Here is a 23,079-nt window from a genome sequence, read left to right as displayed (position 1 = left end):
TCTGTGTACCTGCTGCTTAGTGCTTCTTATCACACCTTTCCATTCCCTCTGCCCTTGTAACTATCTCTGTATGTGCTGGGTTTTTTTAGATTCCACAGGTAGGTGAGATATGCAATATTTTTCTTTCTGCATGGTTTATTTTACTCAGGATAATGTGCTCCAGTCTCACCCATGTCACAGTAAGTGGCAAGGTCTTGCTCTTCTTAAGGATTGAATAATAGTGTGTTGTATATGTAAGTCTCACACAGTTCCTTTATCCATTGTTCACTGTCAGACACTTCATTTCTTTTCAGATCTTGGCTACTGGGAAGAATGCTGCAATGAACACAGGACTGTACATATCTTAAGAAAGTGTTTTGTTTTGCTTTTTCCATTTTCTTTGGGCATATGCCCAGAGGAGGGCATATAGTTTTAATTTCTTTGGAAACCCCAATACTGTTTACCATAATGGTTGTACCAATTTACATTTCTATAAACAGTGCAACAGTGCACAAGAATTCACTTTTCTCTATGCCCTGGCTAAGAGTTTTATCTTTTGATGTTTTGGTAATAGCAATCTTCACCATCGTGATGTGATCATCTCATCTGCATATACTGGGTTTCAACTCGAGACTACTCCAGCCCCGTTTGCATTTTTCAGATAGGGCCTTGGACGGTGATCATCTTACTCATGCCTATACAGCAGTTAGAATTATAGGCTTGCACTGCTATGCCCACCCAGGAATTATTTCATTAAATAAGCTTTCTGAGGGTTTTTTTTTTTTCTCTCTTCTACTTTTAAAGCTCTCAGAATGCAAATATTTGCATGGATACCAATGAGTGACAGCCCTGAGCATGTAGACTGTCCTCACAATTTTTCTTTTTCTTTTTTTATCTGACTAAATAAATTCAAAAGTTCTGTCTCAAGTTCACAGGTAATTTCTTCTGCCTGGTCTAGTCTGCTATTGGAACTCTATCGTATTTTTTATTTCATTGACTGAATACCTCAGTCCTCATATTTCTGTTTGGTCCTCTTCTTAATATCTATCTCTGTTGAATTTCTATTTTAGGTCATGAATTATTTTCTGGATTTCATTGCATTGTCTATTTTATTCTCTTGAGTCTCACCAAGCTTCCTTCAGACCACATTTTGAATTCCTTTTCCGGCAGTTTGTAAGTTTCTGTATGTCTGGGGTCTTCTGTAGAGCCCTGCAGCCTCTGTGCTGCCATGCCCAGGCTTCCTCCTGTTTCGCGCGTTCCTCTGGTGATGTCTGTAGCAGCTCTGCTCAGGGATGGCGGGGCAGCACAAGTCATGGAGGGAGGGTGACAGGGCACAGTGTGGTCACATAGCACATGGACTACGGAGAGCTCCCTCAGCTGAGCCAGAGCCTGTGGTCCTGTCACTTCCCTTTCCCCGGGTCTTTCCTGCTCTGAGCTGATGAGCGAGGAGGGCGGCAAGGTTTCCACGCCTCCCCACTGTGGCCCTCCTGGTTTGCACTGCTGTCCTCAGGATTCTCCTTTAGTTGTTTTGATTGAAATGTAGTTGTTTGTTGCTTTTCACAACTTTTTCTTTTTTCTTTTCTGGTGGGAGGAGCGCTAGGAGCTTCTAACTGGCTATTTTGCTGATGCCCACTATGGTGGTTCTTCTTTTTTTTTATTTTTTATTTTTGCAAACCTGGGGTTTGAACTCAGGGCCTCACCCTTGCTAGGCAGGCACTCTACCACTTGAGCCACTCTGTTTTGTGTTGAGTATTTTTGAGATAAGGTCTTGAGAACTATTTTCCCTGGCTGGCTTCAAACTGCAAGCCTAATCTCTGCCTCCCGAGTAGCTAGGCTTGCAGGTGTGAGCCAGCCAGTGTCCAGTGTCCCCTTGTGGTTCTTATGTAGCAATTTTGATTTAAGATCTAGTTCTTTCTATTCAGTATGAAAAGGTAAGAAGTAAATGTTAATTTTATTTTCTTAACCAAGACTTAATACTTGATTTTAGTTTCTTACTTTGGTGTCCCTTGTTTTAATCCTAGGAAGATTAAGGCACTTGTTGTTTTGCTATTTGGGGGGACTGTACTCCTAAGTTGGTGGTCCAGGGAAGCATGTATTACAGTGCCAAAGATGTAGGACCAGCAACTCATAAGTTTTCAGCTTTTTGTTCAAGGCCAAAAAGCTGAAAACTTAAAATTCTATTTCCTTATCCTGACTGACTACAGAGAGACTTTAAAACTGAAAAGTGTTCAAATGAAAGGGTCATTTTGCCTCATACTTTTCACTATTATATTGTATTATACTTATATTCTATTTTATTATGTATTAGCTTTTAATCCCCTTTCTCATTAAGATGTGAAAGAGGAACTTAGTGTGGTGAGGCTAGCTCCTGTACAAACAACAGGAGGATGAAGCACCACACCACTTTAACGTAGAAACCTAGCTGATATTAAGCAGTTATCTCACTTGATTCTTTCCTTAATTCTTGAATGATCATGTTCCTTATGATGTTGTATTAAAAATTAGCCCTTGACAAGGGAATAAGGGAGGAGAATGAGCATTTCCCACCCACCCAAATTGTGGCGGACAAACAGACAATACCAAATGAGCCAGCATGTCACACTGGCTTCCACTCCTGACTAGTCTCCAAGCACCAGAATGAATTAGGAGAATCTGACCACTTTCTCTACAGGTTTGCCTTTGTGATCTTGCGTGTGTGCACACATTCATGTGTGATGTGTTTACACCCATGTATGTACTCTAATATCCACTGTGCACAGAAATTGCTGGCAATGGGTTCTTTACATCCCTCCTCCAACATATAATCATCATTCCCACTGTCTTACCCTGAAGTTTGCAAGATGAGTCTCTGTTGTCCCAGGCCTGTCTTCATTAGCCAAAGCCTCAGGATCAGGAGAGTAGAGCTCTGTCAAGGGAGCTCTAAGGGTGGTGTGGCAGAGGTTTGCCTGGCAACAGAGTGAATTGGGAACAATGCACTGGTTTTTCTCTCTGCCTTGGAAACTGAAAGGGTTGTTTTTCTTTATTTTTTTTTCTGTTCCTGTTAAATTTTATTAACAATATATAAAGTATTAGAACTCTTTTGGCTCTGATTATGATTTTGGACCAGAAAATGTGTAATCCCCAATGAAGAATGTATTAGAGGAGCCAACCTCTTTCCAAAACTGCATTAATCAGATGCTAGTCTATGCATAGCTTTAGGCTTGGCTAAGAATCTTACTCTTTACCCCATCTTTTTTTACATAAGCTATACACTTTAAGAGTCATTTGTCTGCTTTTCAGTCAGGGTCCTTGCACAAAACAGATGGCACACTCAAACTGAATAATTTGAGATTTTCTTTTTTAAAGAGAACATTTGCAAAAGTGTGGACAGCATAGAGAGAAACACAACGGATGGTGGGGCACTCGGGGCAAGTAAGAGCGTGGAACCACCCCACCCCAGGCCTGAGAGGTCAGGGGAGGAAACTGTTCCTGAAACTGGGAAAGAGGGTGCTCCGTGAAGGCACCAGGCCATCCTGTAGGAAACAGTGCAGAGGAAATGAAAGGAAGAAATGCTTAGACCGCACTCTCTTCCTTCTCCCACTTTCTTCCTGGTGCTCAGCAGTACCAAATCTCACAGGCAGGAGAGCCCAATGCTTCTGTGTTAAGTCAGCCTGCTGATGTGCTGAGCATGGTGGAAAGAGTGAATAGGGTGGCCAGAAAGATCTAGCGCAGTCCTAGAAAATCAATCAACTACCTTTGAGGAAGTCCTTGTCTCCAAAATTTCATTATATATGTGAATTAGAACCCAGGAAAAATTTCTCCATAGACCTTGAGTCTCTGGATTGGAAGAAACTACAACGAAGACTTGTGAATAACTTGAAAGTTGCTGCATAGGCTGTGTACTATAAGATGAATGAGTCACTTCTGATCCCTGGTACTCAGTGGTGTCTATCAGAACAGTGGTGATAAGTCATACTATTTTTTAGTTTGGTCATAGATTATTCTCTTATAAAATTATCCAGTGTATATGAAAATACTATGTGAACTGTAATAAACTTTCATTTTAATTTGTCATGTCTCTGAAGCCGTGACATTTTCAATTTCTTTACAAGTCAAACTTTCTCCCTTGAAAAGGAAACACTATTGTCAAAATCCTTTGGTCATTTAAGAGTTTACAAATCTGTATCTTATGGAAGATACAGATACAGATCTTATGGAAACAAACACTCAGAGTGTGTGCTAAAACTCTCCTCACAGAATTTCCAATTTCCTCCATCATCTTGCAAATAATGTTATGTATAGCAACTGCTTTGGTCCTTAATTACATGCATTACCTCCAGAGAGAGGGCTTGGCAAGCATAAGGCCCTGAGTTCAATCCCTAGTACTGCCCCTACCCCAGCAAATGCAAGCAGTCAAAAACCAAGTATGATCATACATGGGTGATGAAAACAGTGAAATGCTTGAAAAAACAGGTGTACACTTACAAAAAGAACATTCTCTCAAAATACATTCATTCACAATAGTAGATCACATTTCAGCTAAAAAAAAACAAAATCCCCAGAAACGATAATGTGATGTTTTTGAACCAAAATGTAATAAAAAAAGAATTTAAAAACTCCTAAAGGAAAGATAAAAAGAAATCAAGAAAATCAACTAACTCAAAAATTTAAAAGCACACAAAATTATAATAATAAACACTAGACCTAAAAGTGTTTAATAAAAATAAAAATTGAAATAAATGAGCTATGACAAATCCACAACCAAAGTCATACTAAATGAGCAAAACCTGAAATCATTTCCTTTAAACTCAGGAATGAGGCAAGGGTGCCCACTCTCCCCACTCTTACTCAATATAGTACTGGAATTCCTAGCCAGAGCAAAAAGGTGAGAGAAGGAAATAAAAGGGATTCAAATAGGAAAGCAAGAATTTGAATTATCCCTAATTCAGATGATATGATTCTATACTTAAAGAGCACTAAAAATTCTACCAAAAAACTGTTAGATCTTATATATATCTTTGGCACTGTAGCAAGATGTAAAATAAACATACAAAAATCAGTAACTTTTTTTATATACCAACAATGAACAGAAAAAACAATTCTATTCACATAACCTCAAAAAAAAAAAAACCCAAAAAACAACACACACACACCAAGGTATAAACTTAACTAAGGAGATCAAAGATTTCTATAATGAAAACTACAAAATGTTGGAGAAATTGAAGAAAGCACCAAGATACAGCCCATGTTCATGAATTAGAAGAATTAATGTTGTGAAAATGGCAATCTACAGATTCAATACAATGCCCATCAAAATTCCAATGTCATTCTTCATAGAAATATCAATCCTCAAATTTACATGGAAGCATAAAAGACCCCAAATAACAATATAATTCTGAGGACAAAAAAGGTTGGAGGTATCACAATACTGGACTACAAAGTATACTACAGAGTTACAGTAACAAAAACAGCATGGTACTGAAACAAAAAGAAACATGAAGACTAATGGAACAGAAGACTTGGAAACAAGACCACACAGCTACAGCTGTCTGATCTTTGATAAAGGAACCAAAAACATACGTTGGAGAAAAGACAGCCTCTTCAATAAATGGTGCTGGGAAAACTGGGTATCTACATGCAAAAGACTGAAACTAGACCCCCACCTCTCACCCTGTACAAAAGTCCACTCCAAATGAATCAAAAGATCTTAATAAAAGACCTGAATCTTTGAAACCAGTACAGGGAAAACTCTGGAAGATTTAGGAATAAGCAATTATTTTCTGAATAGGACTCCAATCAAGAATTGACACTAAAAGTGAAATCAAAATATTTTACAACCTAAAAATTATATGACATTTAAATTTCAGTGTTCATAAGCAAATTTTATTAGAATAGAATCCCACTCATTTGTTTACATATTATCTCAATGGCAGAACTGAAGAATTCCTATAGAGACCTTATAGCTTGCAAAGACAAAAATATTTAGTGTCCCTTTACAGAGAAAGTTTACCAGCCTTGGCCCTATAAGGAGTCATGATCTGGCTCCTGCCTGCTTCTTCATACCCCTCTTCTTCTATTTTACCCATTTTGCTCCCTCTGAATTTTCTGTTTTGCAAACTTACCAAGCTATTTCTACCAAGTTCATTCCTACTCTCACTCTAGCATATTACCTTACTCAATGTTATTTCTAGTGTTTTTCACTATCTACAATTGTATTATTTATTTGGTAGTTTATTAGCTTACCAAAGAATATATGTGTTCTGTGGCTTGTCTGGTTTTTTTTTTCACCAATGACTCCAAAGCATATTGTAGGCATTCAAAAAATTTGTGTGAAGTGAGCATTTCATCTTCCCTGTAAGTTCTTCATGGAGGATACTGTGACCGCCTCACTTTTGCATCCCTCACAGTGGCCAAAACATAGTGCCTTGTATAGAATAAGAGTTCTAAAAAATAACTATTGAATGAATGAAATATCATTGTCTTCCCCCTCCTTTTGAGACAAAATGAAAAAACACCTGCTTCCAGCTGGACCTCAATAAACAAAAATGTGTACCAAAAAAAAAAAAAAAAAGAATTGACAAATGGGACTGCATCAAATGAAAAATTTCTTCACATCAAAAGAAACAGTTACTAGAATCAAGAAAATGAACAGAATGGGAGAAAATCTTCGACAGCTATTCTGAGAAACGGGATTAATATCGAGAATACACAAAGAGCTCAAAAAGTTAAACTTCAAAAGAACAAACAATCCAATTAATAAATGGGTAAATGAATTGAACATACAGTTCTCAGAAGTTCATGTGATTATTAAATACATTAAGAAATGCTCAGCATCCTGAGCTCTAAAGGAAGTGCAAATCAAAAACCACACTGAGATTCCATCTTATCCCAGTCAGAATGGCTATTATCAAGAAAACAACAAATTCTGGCGAACATGCAGGGAAAAGGAACCTCCATACACTGTTGGAGCAATGTAAACCAGTGCAACTGGTATGGAAATCAATGTGGAGGCTCCTCAAAAAATGAAAAACTGACTTACCTTATGATCCTGCCGTACCACTCTTGGGCATCCGAAGGAGGATAAATCAACTTACAAGAGATCTAGATAACCTGCAGACTTGTGTTTATTGCAGCTCTTTTCACAACAGCCAAACTGTGGAATCAGATGAAGTGTTCAGCAGTTGACACATATGGTACATGTACACCACAGATATTATTCCACCATAAAGAAGAATGAAATCATGTCAGTTACAGGAAAATGAATGAATAGAGATCATTGTGCTGAGTGAGAAAAGCTCAAAGAGCCAGATATCACCATGTTCTTTCTCATTTGTGGAACCTAGACCTAAAATGATGGTGATGAAGATGACTGATGATGATAATAATGGTACGTGAATGTATATGGGGACTGTCTTAGGGGGACCAGTGGAAGATGAGAGGGGACACTGAGGGGTGAAGAGGATCGAAATATGCTACATATAAGTGTATAAAGACATCATAATGAAACCCCCCAATTACTGTTTAAAAGAGGGAGGAGCAGAGATGAGAAGATGGGAATATAATTCAGGGGTGGATTTGTTTAAGGAACACTGTATGGACTCATCACAATGAAATCCCTTGTATGGTAAATTAAAAACAAAAAGTAAAATTAAAAAAAAAAACATTTAAAATCAGTAAAGAAATTATAAGTCTGGGAAAATGGTGTAAGAGCAATTGACTAACCATTAAAAAGTTAAATTTATTCTTCATACAATATTTTTAAAAATCTCATTGTATCATAACAGGAACAGTTGAGGTCTACAATCTTAATTTTTATTTGGTTTTGGCAGTACTTGGGTTTGAACCCAGGACCTCATGTTTGCTGGGAAGGAGCTCTATCACTTGAACCACACCTCCAGCCCTTTTTGCTGTTGTTATTTTTTTAGGAAGGGTCTTATGCTTTTTGCCTAGGACCAGCCTTAGACAGTGATCCTCATACCAACACCTCCTGAGTAGCTGGGATAACAGACGTGTGCTACCACTCTAGGCCTGGTTTTTTTAGATGGATTATTGCTAAATTTTTGCCTAGGCTGATCTTGGATTGTAACCCTCATGATCACTGCCTACTAAGTAACTGGGATTACAGGCTCCGTTAGAATTTTTAAGCATACAGTGCTGTATAGTCACTATGGTGCAATGTTATTTGAAGATCTCTAGAACTTACTCATCTTATTAAAACTTGCTGCACAATATAGTTACTCCCCACCTCGTGCTCTCCACCAAGTCCCTGCACACTTTTAATTTGACTTTTTTGGTAACCTCGTAAGTGGAATCACACAGTAGTTGTTTTTCCTGTGACTGTCATTTTACATAGCATAATGTCCTCAAGGTTCATCCTTGTTATTGCATATTGCAGAACTTCCATCCTTTTAAAGACCAACTAATCTTCTATTGTATGCATCCACCATGTTTCTTCATCCACTCATCTGTCCAAAGGCACTTAGATTGTTTATATAACTTGTTTGTTGTGAATAATGTTAAGGTAGCATGGGAATGCTGATATCTCTTTGAGAAACTTATTTCAATCTTTTGGATAATGCTCAAAAATACAAATCTTGAATTGTAGTTTTGGAGTAATCGCTATAATGTTTGCTATGACATCTATACCGTTTGGCTGTTCCACCCAGCAGTGTGCAAGGGTTATGATTCCACCACATCCTCATTAACACTTGTCTTTTGTTACATAATAGTCATCCTGACAGGTGCGAGGTTTTATATGGAGTTTTAATTTACATTTCCCTGATGATTAGTGGCGCTGAGAGGCATTTTTAAGTGCCTCTTAGCTGTTCTTACATCTTCTTTGAAGCAATGACTACATGGATCCTTTGGCTGATTTTCCCCAGTCCTTTTTGCTTTAGTTATTTTCTGAATAGGGTCTTGCATTTTTGCCCATGGCAGGCCTCCAACCATGATTCTCCTACCTATTCCTCCTGGGCAGCTGGGATTACAGCTATTACTGTAACTTTGAAATGTACTTTGAAATTACGAAGCATGACGCTTCCAGGGTTCTTTTGTTTTGTGATTCCATATAGACTATAGAATGTGTTTTCTATTTCTATTAAAAAATCATTGCAATTTGATGGGAAATAGCATTGAATATTTAGATCACTTCATGTAGTACAAATATTTTAACAACATTAATTATTCTAATTCATGAACAGGGGGTGTCTTTCCATTTGTTTGTGTCTTCTTTCTTTTGTCAATGTTTACCACAATCAAAAAATATTAAATTAAATCCAAGGGGGCGGGGGGAAAGGAAGGGGGTGGGGGGAAGGGGGGAGAAATGACCCAAACATTGTATGCACATATGAATAAAAGAAATTTTTAAAAAATCCAGGCACTAGTGGCTTACACCTATAATCCTATCTACTTGGGAGGCTGAGATTTGAAGGCTCACAGTCCACTTTGGCTTGGCTTAAAAGTGAGACCCTATTCCCAAAATAACCAGAGCAAAAAGGACTGAGGACATGGCTCAAGGAATAGAGCATCTGAGTTCAAACCCCAGTACCACCAAAACAAAAAAAATTTTTTTAATAAATTTTATTTGAAAAAAATAAGTAAAACAAACAAAACAAAGAGCTTCGAAGTGCTAAATGAAACAAAATAGAATACATAGACAGTAATCCTCCCTCATCCACCCAAGGATGTCTGAAGCCACAAGCAGCATTGAACTCTATATATACTGTGTTTTCCTTCACAAACATACCTATACAAAACATGCCTATACAAAAATTCAACTTATTTCAATTTATAAGTTAGGCAAAATATGAGCTTAATGATAAGTAATAATAAATAGAACAATTGTATCAATATACAGCATTGCTGCTCTTGCCTGCGGGGTCATTAGTAAGTAAAGTGAGGGTCTAAGAAGATTGCAACATCTGCTAGCAGAGGTGGTGCTAGGTGACTAATGGATGTGTAGTGAACATAGGGCTAATACACTGCTCAAAGGCATGACCCACTGGGCTCCAGCCTAGATCTTTTCTCTATTGTTTCTCCACTTATTTCCTGAGTGATCTCATTCAGCTCTTGGCTTCCTAATTTCTTCTCTTTTTGAAGTCAGAATAAAGTGCACTTTCTTTTACTGACATAGAACGTACTTAAACTTCAAATACTGGTTCTCTAAGAAAAATTTCTTCTGATAAATAATATGCATAACCATGAACCAAAAATGTATACAGCTGCCTTTACCAAAATATTTATACACATAATATCCATTTAAGACCAGCTGTTATAACCTACTGAATGCGGTGTGCTCTTACAAATGGTCGACCCTCAGCATATAAAATATATGGACATGTATGTTATCCATAAAGTAAAAAATACAAAAAGAAGAGATGGCAAACAATAAAAAGAAAGTATCCTTCCCTAAAAGATCCAGACAGAGTCAGGGTGCTGGTGGCTCACACCTGTAATCATAGCTACTTGGGATCATGGTTTGAGGCCAGCCTGGGCAAATAGATGCCATCTCTAAAAATAATCAGAGCAAAATGGACTAGAGGCATGTCTCAAGTGGCAGAGCACCTGCCAAAACTGATAATTACTAAGACCATATAAAATGTTTGAAGAATTTCAGTTTTGGCATATACTTTTTAGAAAACTATGCAAGTTATGAGATTACTAAATTGCCATCTTAATTAATAGACGTAAACATTAGGTGAATATGTTATCTTCTGATATGTAGAAAAGAAGACTTTTTTGGGGTCTGTTAACAAATAAAAATGTCACTCATTTTTAGCATGTTAGTAACAACTCCTTATTCGGGCATGTGTTGTACAGAGAACCAAACCCTGGTCCACTGGCATCTAAATATGCTGGTGGAAGACTCCAGTGGACAGGATATGAATTGTCCCTACAGCTTACAGGGAATGAGGCGGGACGTAATGACAATGGAAGGGTTTACACCCAAAGGCAGCGGACCCTGTTAAAAAAGCACACTGAATGTGTCTGTAGCATTCTTTCTGCTGCACTTTATTTCAAGTCACAGGTCTACTTGGAGGATCATGCAGCAAGGGGCATATAAATAGTATCAGAATCTATGAACAGTGTCATCACATTAGGAGACAGAGCCGCGGGATTCTCTCTTAGGCTAAAGGAGTGTCAGATGGCACCACTCAGGGGATGCCAGAGATATACCTTGCTCCAATCAACATCACCATGCTGCTCACTATAAAAAAGCCCAAGGGCAGACTACAGAAGACACTCGGATCACCTCTTTCTGGAGAATGAGTTGTAACCCAGCCCATTGACCTCATCACAGCTTTCTTCCATGTAGAATAGCGAATTTCACTTTCCTCAGCCTTGATCTGAGGTTCGAACCGCTCCATGAGGACGGCTGACAAATCCTTGGGTTCCAAACTCCACACACCAACTCCTTCTGCGGCCCCAGCTGCCATGGCAGCTCCCAGGGCAGTTGTCTCAGGCATGGAAGGCTTCACCACGGGAATGCACAGAATGTCTGCCTGCAGCTGCATAAGAAGCCTGTTGCCAGTCATTCCTCCATCCACCTGCAAATGACTGAGTGGAATCCCACAGTCACGATTCATGGCATCCAGAATCTCTCGAGTTTGGAAACAAACAGCTTCTAAGGCAGCAAAGGCGATGTGGCTCTTATTGGTGAACTGAGTGAGACCACAGATTATCCCTCTGGCACTGGAATCCCAATAAGGTGCATATAACCCTGAAAATGCTGGGACGAAGTAGCAGTCATAGGAAGTACCTGCTTCTTTAGCAAGCTTTTCAATTTCCTCTGACCTCTTAATAATTCCAAGATTGTCTCTGAGCCAACGAACAACCTCACCAGCTATAGCTACAGAACCTTCCAGTGCATAACACACCGGTTTGTCCCTGCCAAGTTTGTAGGCCACTGTGGTCAGAAGACCATGTTCAGAGAAGACACACTTATGGCCCGTGTTACACAATAAGAAACATCCTGTTCCATATGTATTTTTAGCTTGTCCATCCTGGAAGCACATTTGTCCCACTAAAGCTGCAGACTGGTCCCCCAAACATCCGGATAGTGGCACACCTTCCAAGGCCCCAGTTTTCATTAGGCCATATATCTCCGAAGAACTCCGGATATTGGGAAGAATTTCCACTGGGATTCCAAAAAATTCGCAGAGCTCTTTATCCCATTTCAAGGAATGAATGTTGAAAAGCATCGTCCGACTGGCGTTTGTCACATCCGTGCAGTGGACGCCTCCCTCCACCCCTCCTGTCAAACTCCAGAGAAGCCACGAGTCAATCGTCCCAAAAAGAGCCCTCTTCTCTTCAACGGCCTTTTGAACTTTTTGCACATTAGCAAGGAGCCAACGAAGCTTGACTGCGCTGAAGTAGGTGCTGATTGGAAGGCCAGTCTTGGCCTTGACGAAGTTGTTTCTTACTGGGATGCATTTACGGAGGTCCTCCACGGTGGACTGGGTTCTGAGGTCAAGCCACACCACCGCATTGTAGAGAGGCTCTCCGGTCAGCTTGTCCCACACCACTGTGGTCTCCCTCTGGTTGCTGACACCAATGGCCTTTATGTTGGAGATGTCCACGTTGAGTTGTCTCAGCTTCTCACACGTTTTCTCTATACACTCGTGGACAGACTGCAGAATCTCCATCGGGTCTTGTTCCACCCATCCTTCTTTGGGGAACTGCTGTGTTATTTCCACTTGATGATGACTAAGTAGTTCCGCTGTTTTGGAATTGAAAACCAAAAAACGCGTCGAGCTCGTACCCTGGTCCACTGCCCCTACCAACGGCCCTACAACTGCTTTCTTGGTGGCTGCCATGAACCCACCGTCAGGTTGGCAGTGACCGCGTCAGGTTTCCCAGGTGACCACGCATGCGCGTGCGTCGTGCGCGTGCGTGCGTGCGTGCGTGCCTGCGTGCAGGAGAGGGGCGCGCGGGAGAGGCAGAGGGGCGGGCGCGGAGGCCTGAGTGCGCGGCAGTGCGCATCGTGGACCCTCCTGGCCTCCTCACGTGCAAGCGCAACCAGGCCCTCCACTGAGCTGCAGGTTCATACACCCAGCCTTGGATGTAAGTCAGGCATCTTAAACTTAATTTATCCAAAGCTCACTTTTGACCTTCTCCCAGCTCACCTCTGTGCTCTTAACTCAGTAAAGAACCCGGGCGCCCAAGCTAACATCGTAGGTAGGTTTTTTTTGTTTCTTCTCTCAAAACTCACATCCCACCCGTCAGTAAGTCCAGCCAGCCCTGTAGCTGCAATATCTGTTCAAAATGACCACTGCTTGCCACTTTCACTACCATCAACTTGGTCCAAGCCATGGGCAACTTTCTGTGTAACCACCTGCTCTTGTACTCTTCTTTCTTTAAAGTCTACATTCAAACAGAAGGGAGAAAGATTCCTTTAAATGAACGATCACATGCCTTCCTTCTTCAAAATCCTCCGATTGCTTCCTGCTCTTTCCATGAAAATTCAAAGTGTTTACCATAGTTTGCAAGGTACTAATAATCAGGGTTCCTGGTCACATCTTCCGTTTCATTTCTTCCTTCTAGAAGCTTACTCCTTTTTAGACCTGGTCATCTCGTGGTTCCTCAGTCAGGCCACACCTGTTCCAGTCTTAGGCATTGGCAGCTGCTGCTCTGTGGTTCAAACTCTCCTCTCCCCAGGGCTAGGAATGGCCCTACTCTCTTCTTTAAATTGAACTCTCAACATTCCCATTGCTTTTATTCCCGAATCTTGTTTTGTTTGTGTTCATAAATATTTATTTTTATTCTGTGGTTTCATCCCTACAACGAGACCCCCAAAAGTTAGGAATTTTGTGTTTTCCATTTACTGCTGTATTCCCAGTGTCTAGACAGTGTCTGGAACATGGTAGGTACTCAACAAATACTTGTTTTTTGTACGTTTAAGACCAGCACTATTTATTTTCGAAAGAGAATTATGTGGTGTGATCTCTCATTCTTCAATATTTGATATCCTTTCCTGTGGGCGAATTACACGTTTGCTCATGGAGTTCAGGCACGGCTGTGTGACTCTCTCTATGCAAAGGCTTTAAGAACCTGTGTGTGGTTTACCATGCCTTCTCTGCGCCTCTGCCACAGTAACCAGCAGTGTTCTAGACAGAAGCTGCTCTGTCAGCCTGGACCCCAGAGAAAATGCTGTGGGGCAAAGCCACAGTGCATCATAGCATGTGTAATAAATAAACATTGTGTATCAAGCCATTGAGATCTGGGAACTGTTTCCACACTTATAACCTAATTTATCCTGACTGGTATAGACAGCTAGGCAACCATGGGCCAAGGCCAGTCCTGAGAACACCTATGACATTTTGAAATATTACATAGGATTGCCTGAGCTAGTTCTTCCTAACAATCTAGTTCTTTACTGCCTCAACATTTTATTTGAAAAAGCTGAAATTTTAAAAAAAAGGACACTAGAATATTTATTTTATTATTAACTTATTTCCTCATGTTTTCATGCAAAAGCATTGTGGGAAAAAGTAACTCAAGTATCTTATGGATTTAAAAACTGTTTACTAAACATGACATACCTGAAAATCAAATGGTAAACTTGCAAATAACACTGATTCCAAAGCTGTGCCTCAGACTGTGCCTGACTGGATCTCTGGGACTCATGTTTTCAAGTTTGTATTATGTTTGAAGTTCCCCAGCTGACTGATATAGCTGGTCCAAAGCCAGAGCTCCAGGTAAATGTTCCTTTTTTAAGACTCTAGGAAACAGAGTGCTGCTTGGACCCTCAAGAACTGCTACTCTACCCCACTTCAAATACATCCAAAAATAGAGCTTCTTGCATTGGTTCATAACATTTCAAATTTGTCAGTGGAAAATTTTGCCTATGCAAGATAATTCTCCAAAAATAAGATATTTGCTTTACTTTCACCTGCCATTAAATGCAAATAGCTTACTCTGTACAAAATTCTCAAGGCAGTATGACTTAGATCCACTCCTGTAGAAATAGAGGAGACTAAGAATGTCATAATGCTACACAGTTGCTCTCTGTTTAGACAATGGTGAAGCTGACCTGGACCCAGCAGGAGAATTTCCTTCATTAATACAATATGAGGCAGTTGCTTACATTATTTCACAAGAAGTAATTCAGATAAGCAGTCATCGAGAATCCCACAGGAGACATCAGGATTTTATTGTTAGGTGCCAGAAACAACCTGTGTTGGATGTGAGGAAAAAAATTGAACATGATGTATTTCCAAATGCAGGTAATATAATTAATAAAATCTTGCTTCTTGCCCCCCAAATCCTTTTAACCCCATCTATACTGTGCTCAAGGCTGTCTCTCTTATGGGATAGAGAAATGGAAGAAAAGATTGTAGCCCTTTGGGTATTTCATTTGACCTTGATGCTAGCATTGAAGGTCTCATAAGGTTAAAATGTCAAAGGAGAGAAGAGTTAGTTAGAGAAACACACTCATCTAACAGTGCTCTGAGAGGAAACCAGAAATCTTATACTTATTTATAATGTATTTACTTTTAAGAGGAAGAAACAACCATATTGAAGAATCTTTGTCCAGAATGCACAATGAACTAAGTAAGGGTCACCAAGCCAGAAGCAATAGCTGGGAGCAGTGTGGTTTGCTGGATAGCAAGGATCAGCTCTGTGTGCCTTGGCAGAAAGCCTCAGCCTCATCCAGACAGGCATGCAGCATTTAAGGAGAAGCAGAGATAAACATCTACCATTGCTGACAGATGAAGAGAACTGGTCTACCACATCTTGGCTTCTTTGCCTTCATTTTTAGTAATGCAAACACAAATAAGATTTTTCTTTCCCATGAAGTAACTAATTACTAGGTAAGTTATTTTAAGTCCTAGCATTACTACAAAGAAAAATAAATTTCTTTCTGGCACCATCTTAAAAGAATTTCAATTGGATTAGGTTCCTTTAATCTAGATGAATTTAATAATACCTTTAAAAAAATCTTTGTCACATCCCTCCCTATTTCATTCTTTCTTCACTCCCACTTAAAGATACTGTTTATTGAGTTGGCCATGGTGGTTCACAACTGTAATCCTAGCTACTTAGGAGGTGGAGGTAGGAGGATCATGGTCTGAGGCCAGCCCCTGAGTCAAAGTGTGAGACCCTATCTGAAAAATAAAGCAAAAGAAGGGCTGAGGATGTGCCTCAAGTAAGTGGTAGAGTGCTTGCCCAGCAAGTGTGAGGCCTTGAGTTCAAACCCCAGTACTGCCAAAAAAAACCCACCAGCCTTTATTGCTCAAATTTTATGATGAATTCCTGCTAAAAATAGGCAAAAGTATAGATTTTGGTTAATTATGTGCATAGTTTGGAAAAATCCAAACATGAACAACTGAATTATTTAGAAAACTGGGGATAAACACACACCAGTTCTCATGCATACAGAAGAGAGGGAGAGAGAGAGAGAGAGAGAGAGAGAGAGAGAGAGAGAGAGAAATTCAAGACTCTTCCCTATGCTCCAGGACATTGACTGATTGTCTTTTGTAATTTTTCTGCTCAAATTGCACCTGTGAATTCAATGAAGCTTAAAGTGTCTAGAAAATTTCATGAGTTTCTGCATTTCTGAAATTTTTGTTTAGCATGTTTTAACCAAATGCTATTTCACATGTTCTTTCTTTCACTGTTCCCATAGCTTGTTTTAATACTTAGCAGGTTAAGTGCAGCAGTGTGACTGCTGCAGCACAGTCACAGAGAGAGGTGAGAACATTCTTTCAGGTCATAAATTTCCTTTGCTGTTTGGAGAAATGGAGTATGCATCTTCTTTTTCCCAGAATTCCCCAGGTAACTAACTTCTCATGGATTGTCAGCAGAGCAATGTTTTCCTTCTCTAGAGACAGCTTCATGAAACCTTCCACAAATCCACTCTCCTTGGAGGAAATGCTACTTTAGTTAGGTAAATTTATGAAGAACAAAATTTTACTTCTGATTTCTTGTTTACCTGTTACATCCAACCCCCTCCCCCCCCATGCAAAAGAAAGGAAAAAGCTTTGTAATGCTGACATGACTTGTAATTTTCTTTCTTTCTTTCTTTTTTTTTTTTTTTTTTTTGTGGTACTGGGTTTGAACTCAGTGCCTCAAGCTTGCTAGGCAGGCACTATTACCGCTTGAGCCACTCTACCAGTGATGGGTATTTTTGAGATAGGGTCTCATGAACTATTTCCCCGGGCTGGCTTCAAACTTTGATCCTCCTGATCTCTGCCTCCTGAGTAGCTAGGATTACACGTGTGAGCCACCAGCACATGGCTGTTAAGTAATTTTTATGTAATAGTTTTTAATATTTCCTTCCCATTAGTGGGCCAGTTCCCTAAAAGCAGGAGCTATGCCTGGCTTATTCACACCCATAAAAATATTTTTTAAATTAATACATAAATTGTTTTGAATAAATGAATGAGTCAGAATGGCTGTCCAGTCTTTACAGTGGGGAAAACAAACACCTTTCCTGTTCTTGCTAAACAAAAATTGTCCTAGCCATTTATAGGGGTTTAGTTCTTAGTGCAAGGTTACATTTAGAAAATGTTTTAAAGGTTGAAAGTTTTTTTGCCAGCTTTAAAGAAGGTTCCAAAAATAAGGGTTCAAGAGGAATGCAAGTTGAGTTTTAGACACTCATACCAGGATGCATTTCTGAGAATTTAAGACAGCAGTGTGACATGCTGAGCATTTTGGTAGACATCACACTGGACAACACATTAAGACTGCTTATCAGAACTTTTGTCCCTTAGCAGATATTTGGGGGTTTTAAATTTGGAACTATGTATCAAGAACTGGGAAAAGATTTTAATTTATATACAAATAAGTTAGAGTGTTACAGTTTCCTGGCAACTGGAAGAAGTCAAAATTCCTAATCAGAGAGGTAAACAATTTATTCCACACAGCATTGACGACATTTCTGTTTTGGTCCCTGTGCTCCAGGTCCTCCAGGTCAACTTAAGGAGAGCCGTCATACACCTGCACTCACAGTGAGTGATTAAAGGGCAGGAATTCCAAGCTCAGGGAGTTTCCGAGCATTTATAAAAGAGTGAGCATGCCTGCCTTTGCTCCAGAAGTAGACACCATATCTTCTAAGGCTCTTCCCTGTGTGAACATCCTTAAAAATATGACCTGAATAATGGACAGTCTGGATCTTTGCAAGTTGTGCAGAAACAGGAGACACATGAAGAATTGTCCCTCAACTCCTTGTCTCTGGGAAATTTATCCTCTAGGGACTTTATTGAGTTAGTTGATTCACAAAAATGTACAGAAAGATACACTCAAAATATTCCATTTGGTCACACTTTGTCAGGAGGGTGGAATAAGGTAAGTGAAGAGGTCCGAAGCCAAGTAACCAGCTGAGAAAGAGGGCAGGACTGAATACCTCTTCCATCAACTGGAGTTACTGTGTTTGATGGGAGGTTAGGATTGATGCAGAAAATAGGATGAGTACAACCCTAACTATGCTGTTCTTCTCTTCTGCCAGACTATATTTGGAGCAAGCTAAATCACTTCTCTTTATTTTCATTTATTCTTTTTTTTTTTCTTAGTGGCACTGGGGTTTGAACTCAGGGCCTCATGCTTGCTAGGCAGGTACTCTTACTGCTTGAGCCACTCCACCAGCCCTTATTTTCATTTATTCTTATTTGAAACTTATGGAAGCCAAAATAACCCTTCCAAAAGCTGCTTAGTCTCTGCTACTTTGTTATCCTGAAAGGCCAGAGAAGAGTCAAGAGCAAGGATTCAGATATGTCAGGGGTTGCCAGGGCAAAGGAAAAAGAAAAAAAGCCATTTGTCATTTGTTGTGCAAGGACTCAGCAGGGCTGACACAATGTCCTGTGAACCTGGCTCTCTGCTGCTCTTGCTAATGCATTTATGCTAAAAGCAAACAGCAGTGTTAAGGCTTGGGATAGAGAGCCTTGGTCATGCAGGACAATTAGGCCTGTTTTTTAAAAGAAATCATCACCTGCCTTTGTTATTTACAGTGAAGACCCTTCACATACAATAGGCCCTGGAGTACACAGATAGGAAGCATAAAGGATTTTCTTTTAAGGAATGATAAAAAACTCTTGAGGATTTATAAACTGTTTTGCCTGTCAGAAACTATTGCAGGCTTGGCAAGTAGTCTGAATTATTCTTATTAAGCAAAAATGAGAATATTGCTTAAGTCTCACCAGAAGGTACCTGCAGTCTATCAAACACTAAGATAGTCTATGAGCTATAAACTTAAGAGGAATGAAATTGCATGTCAGTGAGGATGTCTGCAGAGAGATGGACCCCTCCAGAGAAAAGGTGTCCCAGCGTAGATCCTCATGCTGTTTGTGCTGAGTCATTTTCCATTCTATCCCCTGAGAAACTTAGAGGGGTGTATTTTCAAGGACTACATCCCCAGGACAGGTGCCCCTTTACTTTGTCCAGTGAAATCCCTCTCTGTGGTCACATAGCACTTGGAAATATATTCTAGGACTTGTGTAGACAGTCAGGCTTTATGTACTGACTGTACATATACATATGTATATGTATAGCACTGCACATGAATTACTTCATTGGTTTCTAACATCAGTTCCACAAGGTACTATTGCTAACCTCATTGTGTAGATGTAGAAATGGAGGAGTGGAGAGATGATAGAACAGGCAAAGTTGCATAGGTGTAGTGATAGATGTGGGATGTGAACTCAGGGATGGAGGATTTTTAGCTATTCGGTATAGGCTTATTGTGCTTCTGCTCCCGGAAGTCATGGGACCACCTCATCTACCTGATGGCTCCTGGGACTTCCAAGGAAGTTTCTCTGAGCAGCCATTTCTCATAGTGGTCACTTAGTCCAGACTCATTGTGCCAGTTTGTCCAATTTCAAGTTTTAGTCCTTTCTCCTATTTGGCTCTTCTCCCTTTTCTCTCATCTGGATTCAGAAAGCCTTATGAGTTCTAATTCCTCATATGTTTGCCACAGGGACTTCCTTGCAGTTCTTGACACAAGGCTGAGGTTTAAGAGATATTTGTTGACTGAGTGTAGAAGGCAGATAATTCCCATCTCCCTGGGCTTGCTATTGTCAAAAGCATTCATTGCACAATCCTGCCCTAGGATGTTCCACCTCTGTTCTTTCCTTGGAATAAATAAATCTCCTCACTTACACATTGTAATGTCTCTTCCCCCAGCCTGGCATCACCAGTGTAGCAGACTAAGCTTTCCTGAACTAACAGACCATTCTAAAAACATTAGGAAGATTCAACTTTCCAAATTTTTATTTCAGTTTTTACTTAATACTTGTAGAACTGTTCCAGTTAGCAATCATTTTTTCAAGACCCTGTTATCAGTATTTATTCGATTTGCATTTTGTTTTTCTCACATGAACATCATTATATACCAATTGGCAAGTAAGACGTGATGTCCTGGTACTCCTAAGGTCATCAGAGCCATCTCTAAGACAATAGATAAGACATCAGAAGAAAGTTGGGAAGAGTAAATGTCTTCTTAGTATTAATCCTAAGTGTTATGTAAATTGTATCTGGAAAAGCTACTGCAGTATTCTCCACAGTTCCTCATGTCTACATAGCATCTCTCTCTCTCTCTCTCTCTCTCTCTCTCTCTCTCTCTCTGTCTAGTCTTGTGGCTGGTTTTAAATTGTTCTATCATTGAATGCCAAGACCTGACTAGTAAGAATGAGACAGACATGGCCTGCTCTTCCTATAGGTTGAGGTCTTCCTTTCAGTTGCTTGTTCCTTCACAGTTCCAATGCTGTATTGTAATAGGTCACAAAATGCTGAGAAATAGTCTTCACAAAACCTAGAGTTCACCCTTAACCCTGTCTACTCAAAATCATCTCCAGTCAAATGATCCTATTTGTAATGGCGCAGAGGAAGGAATTCCACTTCCTTTTATTCATTACACTTGTAGCTCAGTCATAAGTGGACTTTTGAGTTGATGCGTTCCAGGCAAACATTCTGGGGTCTAGACGGTGGAACTGCACTGACGTGCTCCAGACATCTGATGGAATTTTTGAAAGAAATTCTGCTTCTCCAAATGTAAGACTGTTGCTTCCACCTCCTCTCCATTCCTAGGTCCAATTCTTCCTAGACTGTCACTCCCCGCTTCACTAGTGATTTCCCAGAGACTCTATACTGTTTCCGACTCTAAGTCTAAGGTTTTCCTGGCTCTGGTGACCCTCCATAGTTTGTGTGAGCAGATTGAGGTGGAGAATTGCATGCAGAAGGTACTGAGCCTACTTTGGGAATCATCACCTGTGGGTTGGCCAAAGAGATGTTAAGAGTGTGGCAGACACAATAGTGTCTCCTAATGTTCCCACAAAGAGCCCTGGAGCCAAGATTGCCCTGCAGGACAGTCTCTTCATTTATGCAAGGGGGCTCAGCCTTCCTATATTTGTATCAGTCCATCATTGGACATGGTTGCCCATAGAACAGGGATGAGACCTTGGCCCAGGAGTCTCGCTTAAGCTCTCTTCATTCCAGAAATGGCTGTCAGCCAAGAGACTCCAGCAGTAAGAGTCCCAGCAGCTGAGGTGATGAGTGTTTTAGTCCTGAAAGAGGGCTTTTGGTGACATACCATGGCATCCACCACCCAGTTATTTTTTCTCCTCCCCAACATGTCTTTCCTTAAGCTGGACTCTGAACACTCCTATTCTCATGTTCAGAGCATTGAGTGTTTATTGCAGCGATTTCATTAGCCTCACCACCCAGCCTACTAACCTGGTCTCTTCCTAGCTCAGACCTAGTGAGGTGATGTCCTTTCTCCGTCTCCCACTTGTTTTGCAGCCCTTTCTGAACACTCTTGTCATCTTAATGTGCTTTTGATCTGTGGCATATAGTATTTCTCAGTTGAAGCAGAAATGCCATGGCTTTGTATGTTTGAAGTAAGAGTGAGTAGAAGAGAGAGGAGCACTTCTCCTTTTTGGATTATATACTCCTTGAGGGCAAAGACCATGGGTTTTAATTTCTTACTTATTTTAAATGTGTGCAGGTGCTGTGTGAATTGAAAATGCACAGTACCTTCACAAAAAATGTGTTGAAACATTTACTTTGTGCCAACAACTATTCTTGGTAGATTTCAAAGTAAATAAAGGTCCTAATCCCAAAAGAGATTTCATTGTCACTGTTAAGAACTAGGAGTGGGCTGGGGGTGTGGCTCAAGTGGTACAGTACTTGCCCATCAAGTTTGAGGCTCTGAGTTCAATCCTCAGTATCACAAAAACAAAAAATAACAAAAGAACTAGAAGTTAGTCTGTTATTTATTTCACATTAGTATTTTATTATTCATCACCTAGAAATAATACTTCCCAGGAACTCAAATAGTTAAATCTCACACAGTGAAACTATGTTGTGGTTAAAAAAAGTAGCCCTGAAATCTCAGTGATATAACACAACAAAACCCTGTCACTCATCATACCCGGAAGAGCTCTGCTCCATCTCGGAGACATACCATTTGAAACAGGTGGTGTCCGGGTTCTCTTCATCAAGGAGAGAGCTTAGGATACACTGGCTCTTAACTCAGTCCTTGGCTTTCTTCATCTGCTGTAATTGGGCATACGGCCTTAAACTAACTTAAGGGAGCCTGGGGAATGTAAAGAAGAAAAAAAAATAAGCAGTGATCACTATCTTTGCCATAATACCCATGTTTGTTGAGTACTTATTTTTATGTGACAATGCTATTATAAGTGCTTTACACTTATTACAACTGTGAGGGGTTCCATTTTATAAGCCAAGAGACTGAGGCACAAAAAGAACAAGTCATTTGCTCAAGATAGCATGGTTATAATTGGTGAGGGAGGGATTTAGTCTCAAACTCTAGGCTGCAGTCTATTCTGTTTCCATTAGATATACTTTCAAAATTCAACAAAATGAAACCCCTAAGAGAAATATCTATCTCCTTTTAGGATAAATCACTGAGAAATATCCTATAGGATAATCTTTTACTTTGGTTTGAACTGGAAACACTAATCTGACCTATAATAGAAGTTTCCCTCTTACAAATCTTCTTTGTAACATCTCAGTTCTCTCAGCTCTCCAAGAAAATACTTGAGATTTACATTTTTTTCCACTTTTTATAACAGTGATTAATAGTTGGAAGGATTTCAGTGAGCTCCTTTTGAACAATAAGCCACACCAAACAGTCTATCCAGAGCCTTACCATTAATCTGAAAGCTA

The 23,079-nt window shown here is 39.9% G+C and overlaps 1 protein-coding gene across 1 annotated transcript; it reads right to left on the bottom strand.

The window, feature by feature from the left end:
• Positions 1-11,111: 11,111 nt before the first annotated feature.
• LOC141423886 (glycerol kinase-like) lies at positions 11,112-12,773 on the bottom strand. The gene has a single exon (XM_074075327.1). The coding sequence runs from the start codon at positions 12,771-12,773 to the stop codon at positions 11,112-11,114; it is 1,662 nt and encodes a 553-aa protein (XP_073931428.1).
• Positions 12,774-23,079: the final 10,306 nt, after the last annotated feature.

The sequence above is a fragment of the Castor canadensis genome, chromosome 6, assembly GCF_047511655.1.
Source record: "Castor canadensis chromosome 6, mCasCan1.hap1v2, whole genome shotgun sequence".
Lineage (NCBI taxonomy): Eukaryota > Metazoa > Chordata > Mammalia > Rodentia > Castoridae > Castor > Castor canadensis.
Note: the sequence above shows the minus strand (reverse complement) of the source record. Positions and strands in the feature narration are given on the sequence as shown.

What these genes read in the sequence shown, in the direction of transcription:
- LOC141423886 (XM_074075327.1), bottom strand. Translation starts at nt 12,773, where the DNA reads ATGGCAGCCACCAAGAAAGCAGTTGTAGGGCCGTTGGTAGGGGCAGTG.